The sequence below is a fragment of the Clupea harengus genome, chromosome 24 (assembly GCF_900700415.2).
Source record: "Clupea harengus chromosome 24, Ch_v2.0.2, whole genome shotgun sequence".
In the NCBI taxonomy this organism is placed as follows: Eukaryota; Metazoa; Chordata; class Actinopteri; order Clupeiformes; family Clupeidae; genus Clupea; species Clupea harengus.
Genome location: NC_045175.1, coordinates 15798355 through 15805391, shown reverse-complemented (window position 1 = coordinate 15805391; position 7037 = coordinate 15798355). Strand labels below are relative to the sequence as shown.

General features: G+C 40.8%; 1 protein-coding gene across 1 annotated transcript; it reads right to left on the bottom strand.

The window, feature by feature from the left end:
* LOC105891528 (GTPase IMAP family member 4-like) lies at positions 1-2592 on the bottom strand (the record flags this gene model as incomplete). The annotated part of the gene is made up of 3 exons (XM_031562049.1): positions 2163-2592; positions 1432-1467; positions 1-749 (listed from the first exon to the last, which is right to left on the bottom strand). Coding segments are annotated over exons 1-3 (1215 nt in total), but the record flags the coding sequence as incomplete, so codon positions are not given.
* Positions 2593-7037: the final 4445 nt, after the last annotated feature.

Sequence of the window (7037 nt, the reverse complement as noted above, 5' to 3'; positions counted from 1 at the left end):
TCTTTCTTCATCTGCCTTCATCTCTGCCTCTTCCCTTTTTCTCCTCTCCTCTTCTAACATCATCTCTGCTTCTTGTTTTCTATTTCTCTCCTCCTCTTCTCTTATCCTCTCCTTTTCTTTTATTTCTCTCTGCACCTCCTTGTACATCTCACTGGTGTAGTTTGTACCCCCATTTTTCTTCACCATGGCCTCAATTTTCTCCAAAAGGTCTCTGACCTGAGTGCTGTCTTCACTCTTATTGTTGAAGACGTGAAATCTACCCTCAACATGTCTAGTAAGAGGTGTGAGATGAGGATTTTTGAGCAGAAAAGCTTCCACTGATATCCCCTTCAGCACATCCCCATGAGTGAAGAGCACTATAGTGTACTTCAGCACTCCCTCACCAAAGTTCTCCTGGATCCACTTCACAGCATTCCTCTCCTCCTCTGTGTACCTCACATCTAATCTGATCACCAGCAGGAAGGCATGAGGCCCAGGGAGAGACATCTCAACACACTTCTCTATCTCACCATTCAGCTCTTCTGTAGGCTGTTCTGTACCAAATAATCCTGGTGTATCAATCACTGTAATGTGTCTACCATCCACTACAATATGTTGATTACTGCATTTTTCAGTCACAGATTCAAATGAGACAGCCTCTTTAAAAGCTTTCCTTCCCAGGATGGTGTTTGCTGAGGCACTCTTTCCAGAACCAGTTTTCCCCAGCAGCACGGCCCTTAGAGGAGACACTGTGGAGGAAACAGTCAAAACTATTAATTGGTGTGAAATGAGCAGTAATTGTAGAAAAAGACATGATCTATATCTACATGACCTCCACATAAGTAATCAACACAAGAGGGTATTGGGTTACAGGGTAACAACTTTCTGCTTAATGTTCTTAAGAACATATGGAGATGCTTTCATGATCTTGCAGATCCCAAACTGTATTGTATTGTCATCCTCTTCATGTGTACATGATGCTTGATCAAAAGTGTCTAAGTCTGGGAATGATAGAATATAACACTGTATTTTGATATGAGGCAGCATGGCAGGCATTCATTTATCACGAAACCATGTCACATTGTAATGCCTTTTGTCCACTAGAAACACAAACATGTCAGCATTGTGTCCACAGAATTATGAAGAGAGTACATTCTTTCATGCACAGAAAACAAAATTAATAATTCATGTCATGCTCTAAAATGTCTGTTGTGCTTTTCATTTTGTGTACAAAAAGCTGAAGGCACTTCTTACTTTGTGTACAAAATTAACTCATTTCAGACTAAAGTAATTCTGTCAATGTAATAGATGTCTTAGGCCAACATATTTACTTTTGTGGCATGAAAAGTAAAATATGCTTAACTATGATCATTCCGTGCCGTTGAATATTAAGCATGTTATATTATCAGATTGTCAGATACCGTCCGTGAATTCAAAAAAAAAATTACTCACTTTCGGGAGGTGGAGTAATACTTTTTCTCCGTGTTCCTAAGATCAGAACACAACAATGTTACTTAGAATTGATGCAGACTGATGTAAAACATACTTTTTGATAATCAGGCCAAACACAAGCTATTCTTTCCTCTTGACTACCAGATGAAGTGCCTTCATAACGCAGTTCAATTTTAGTAAAGTAAATGTAATAACTTATTGAAAGTGTTACGTATATGACAATGTTCATGAATTACATTTCAATTATGCTAAATTGAATACAATTGGAGAGAATGAGTAGAAATATTCATTTTCTTCTCAGGTTAAAGGAGGCATTTATCAATAGCACATTATTGGGTCATTCCATGTCAAATTGCCTAAAGGTACCCACATGACCCCCTCAGTTGTACTCCAGATGTGTATCATGTATACCCGTAATCCAGATGTGTATCATGTATACCTGTACTCCAGATATTTATCATGTATACCCGTACTCCAGATATGGGCACAGGTGAAGTTTTAGTGCCCAACACCAAAAGGTAACAGAATGATGCAGTTTGAATACTGGTGCCCTCACGTGAGTTTTCCTACTTGCATCTAAAGTGTGCTGTAGGATTTTAGAAAACTGAAGATATCAGGTTGTTATTCTTCTGTGACTTCTGTGACTGCCACTATCTATCTGTCTATCTAACTATCTATAGAGTTTCAGCGTCTGAGAAAAGGGGCTGTGGAAGACCCCATTACTGCCGCACCTCTCTCCTGCCGGTTCCTCTCCTGCTCCTGTCTCTGCCTTCTCACTTCCTCCTCTTCAACTTCGACCTCCCTCCGAGCCTCCAGGAACTTGTCAGTAGCGTAGAGTTCCCCTCCACTCCTCTCCACCACAGCATCTATCTTCTCCAGCAGCTTCATCAGATGACACGGCTCCATCTCTGCCTTGCTGTTCACAGTGTGGTAGCCTCCCCCACAGCTTCTGATCAGGCCCTGCACTTCCTGCTGTGACAGGAAGTGGTCCCACTCTCGACTCGTGACCTTCTCTCTCCCAGTAAACAAAACGACAGTCATCCGTAGAGCCTCCTCGCCCAGCCTCTGTTTGATCCACTCCACAGCTCTCACGTCCCCCTCTGAGAGAGGCTTCCCGAGAGGGACCACCAGCAGGAAGGCGTGAGGTCCTGGAGCAGCCATGTTCAGACACCTCTCTAGTTCATCTCCACTTGAAGAGGAAACCATCAGACACCTCGGGGTGTCTATCAAAGAGACGCTCCTCTCTCCGACGTATGACGTCTGCATAGAGCTTCTAGTGGTCTCCTGCTCTTCAAAAGCATGTCTGCCCAGAATGCCATTTGCTGTTGTTGTTTTCCCTGATCCAGTCTGACCCAGCAGTACCAGCCTGAGATCATGTGGACCTGACGCTCTTCTAGATCCTACGAGGCAAGAAGTTGGTGGTAAATCACAGCACATTAAATCAAGACTTGGCTTCAGTGTAAATAGTAAAATAAATGACCAAGATCTTCAGACTCATGAGTACATCGCAAGAAGTCCACTTAAAGGTGCGGTTCTTGAGTATGGTGCCTTACACTTTTTGCCAAATGCAGTGCAAATATTCTTGGTATCTGTTAAAATAATTGACCAAATCTTGTATATCTTCCAAGTCATGAGTGCAGGTTCTGGAGCACCTGGAGAACCTGGAGCACGTGAAGTGAATCAAGGGACAGAGAACCCACGGCTGGAAGGGCAGTGGGACAGAGACCGAACGCTCAGAAGGAGCAAGACAGTCTGCGAGCCCACGACCGGAAGGGGGAAGGATAGACCCCACAGCTGGAAGGAGCTGGACAGATCAACTGGGAACCGACAAGCAGGAAAGTAACCAGAAGTTTGACAATTGTTTAAGAGGAGGAAGACCCTGAATGAAGAGGGGAAAAGAGACATTTTGTGTTTGGTGTTGGACTTTTGAATTTGTGTTTCAAAAACCTACCTGTGTTACCTTTGAGTGAAAAACCGAATTAAAACCTTCTTTTTAACCTCCCATTGTGACTGTTTCCAAAGTTAAGCTGCATTGCCCCACCCTAAACCTGTTACAATATATATATATAAAAGCCAAACACCATTCCAGCAAATGAACATGTTGTTTCAGGAGCACAGGGATTGGTGTTATTTGATTGGTAACAACCATTTGCCAGAGAAGAGCAGGGCACCTTGAATTTAAAGAAGGAGTGATTTGTCCTTTTCTGTAAAAATGAGGTGAATCTTACCATCAGAGAGAGCCATTTTCCCCCAGGAGGCTCTGCAGTGTGGTGAAGTCGTGTTGTTTACTATTACTGCCAGGAATCTGAAACCCAAATAAATGCTGTGGATCAGCTGGTTGAGAAAAGTGCAAACAACACCAACGCCATGGGTCCCATTAACCAGAGAGAACCATGGGCTGGGTCCAACCTGTTCTGTAAGGTGCTTCAAATCACTGACTACCAGTGGTCGAATGTAACAAAGTATTTTTACTTTGTTACTGTACTTAAGTACATTTTTACGTATCTGTACTTTACTTAAGTAAAAATAATAGTGCATACTTTTGACTTTTACTCTGTTACATTTAACAGCTATTATCTATACTTGCTACTCCAGTACATTTCTAAAATATGTGTCGTTACTCTTTACATTTTATGAACACAGTTTTGCTAAAATGTTGCCTACACACTATCAGCTCCAATGATAGCAGAGCACGCGTTTGGCAGGGGCACGAGTGGTAGACTTGCCTCCTTTGAATATGCAGCCTAATCATTCAACATGGATCCAGTCGGCCTCGACTAAGCCCTCTGAATTTAGCCACCCTTGGCCCTATTTAAAAGAATTGTTCGAGTTTAGAGGCCCCAAGATTGACTCGTGAAGATTTCAGTGCATTTCCTGTCTGCTTCAAAGAAAGGAGTTGCTGGCTTTGTAAAAATTCGCCTTCAAATTTGAAGATACTTGTCGAGGTTAGCAGAGTTCTTGCTATGCTAAGTTAATGTCCCTGACTTCTGCATATTATATTTAATTCGGTTACTGACATGATATTATACTGTTATCTAGCGAAATGCATGTTGACCAACAGCAATAGCATCAAAATAACATGATTGTACCTTCATTATTTATTAAACGTAGTGGTAAGATAAAGTTGGTAGGTTAGCTATGTCAAGCTAGCATCCCTGCTCGACGTCATGGTCTGCTTGGAAAAGTGGTGCTTTCCGCCTGTCTCGGCTGAGTGGCTCGTCTTTCACTAGAGATGGTGATCACAGGACACCACGTAAAATTGTAGTAAAGGCCCTTGTCTTTCTAGGTTGTTAGAATAGTGTTAGTGATTAGTTTGTACTTGCACTTTGCTTATATGGTGTAGGTTAAATTAGCCTTGTCCCTGCAAATGTTTTAAATTAGGTTGTGAGAATTTGAGTTGTAGGTTGAATAAATTATGATTAAGATTAACAGTGTATTTTTGTTATTGTTACTGTTTTTATAGAGAAAGCACAGAACGCACCTCAAGCAATACAATGACCTGACTGCAACTACAACGTGAAGAAAGGGGTCATTGCCTGCTGGAGGGCGCTTCAACCAGTAAGCAGCACAAACTAGAGACATAAAAGCCTCTCAGAAGAGAGCAGATTTGCAGTTGTGAACTTTTGCAATGAAATTTCTTTGTCATGTTACATACAAGAAGCAAAAGAAAAGCAAGGCTTAAAATACCGATAGCCATTTGACATATTTTCTTTTTTTTCTCATTAACTTTTGACTGCCTGGCAAATTGTCAAATTCTCATTTCCCTCAAAATGAATGTATTGCCAATTTCCTCATTGTAAGATCTGCCTTCTTTGTTGAACTTTGTGCCTAGTCTTGGGTGACTACTCTGTTTTCCCCTATACTGCTATTAACAGAGCACAATGTTTTGAATAGTTTTACAATTAAATAAATGATTTAAAAATATAACATGTTGTCTTAATTGGTTTGGCTTAATGGTATTAACTTTGCAGATAATCCCTGGTAGATAACTTGTCATCCGCAGAATTGTAAGTTAGAGTGTGAACAGTATTACAGAGGGTAAGCACAATAAGTACACCAACCTTTCCAATAAACAAATGTTGTTGCTTATAATTATTACTAGTAGTGACATCTGTAGAGGCATAAGTATTACCATTAGCTATATCTGCATTCTTTATCAAAATGGCACAGCCTAGACAATGAGAGACAACCCATTGCGTGAGTACTTTTACTTTTAATATTTAAAGTAAATTTAAAAGTAAGTACTTTTTACTTTTACTTAAGTAGGATTGTTGATACTTCTACTTTTACTTAAGTATATTTTTTGCTGGGTATTTGTACTTTTACTTAAATACTAAACTTCAGTACTTCCTCCACCACTGCTGACTACACACACACACACACACACACACACACGCACATACAGAACCATGGGCTGGGTCCAACCTGTTCTGTAAGATGCTTCAAATCACTGGCTACACACATACATACAGAACCACTTGACCGTCAAGGATGACGCAAGCATGCAGCGCCCACGTTGTTTAAATAGCAAATGCAGTTGCGCGCATCTGAGGGGCCTGGGGTTTGTTTGTCTTCAAATGGAGTTTGTTCAGCCACGTTGGCGAATTGCCATCTTGAGACAGCGGGAAGCAATTGCGCAATTGACGAACAAACACTTCTGAAGTGCATTATTTCACTACTTTTTGAAGGTGCATTATAAAGATAGTAGCTTAATATGCGTCTACATAGACAGTTACACAACGCGTGGACACTGTTTCACATAGAGGGACGCTTAACAGCACACAAATATGCACAAGATTAAAATATATATATATACAGTAAATATTACAATATGAAAGAGTATTACTGTACATCAAGATACTTAAGCCTACTGAGGTCACGAGATTTGAAAGCAGCACTCTCAATTCATAACAAACAACACATTTAGGATCTGCCCTTGCTGTCCAGTTTCTAATGAAAACTTCCCGTCCAATCTAGCTTCGTCAAATCACTGTTGACAGAACTGCAAAATAATTACAATGTTCTTCTTACAATGCTAAAAACTAAAGTTATGACTATCCTAATAGTCTTTGTTGTGGCTAGGCTGAAGTTAGGGTGTTACAGCTAATTTACGTGGGGCAGATTGTTACTGGAAACGCTAAATGACAAAACTTACCACATAGAAGCGTACATTTCCAATCTCCGAGCAACTGGCTGCTCCTCAACCTCTGTTTACTCCTCCAATGAAAGCTCAAACATACACAGTTAGATTACACAGTTAGATGCCGAAACGCTCCATGGTTCAACTCTCTCAGTTTTGGGCGATTTATTTCGACAGGTTATTGCGCCTATCTGCATGTCAGCCAATCAGAGCAGAGCTCATCATCTGTGGTTGGGCAGTTGTTATATTGGTTAGGTTAGGTTGCTGGGTGTGAGTACTTGCATGTGACAGTGAGAGGATTGGCCACTGTGGGAAGTCCCCAACCAATAGCACAAGGATTTAAACATATTTTCCTGTGTATAACTAAAGTAATAAATCAGAAAAAAGACTTTACACAAACAGTATATTTTGCAATTTGGAGCTGTGGTGATGGACATTTTTCTTACGGTTCTTGAGTGGCTGAGCT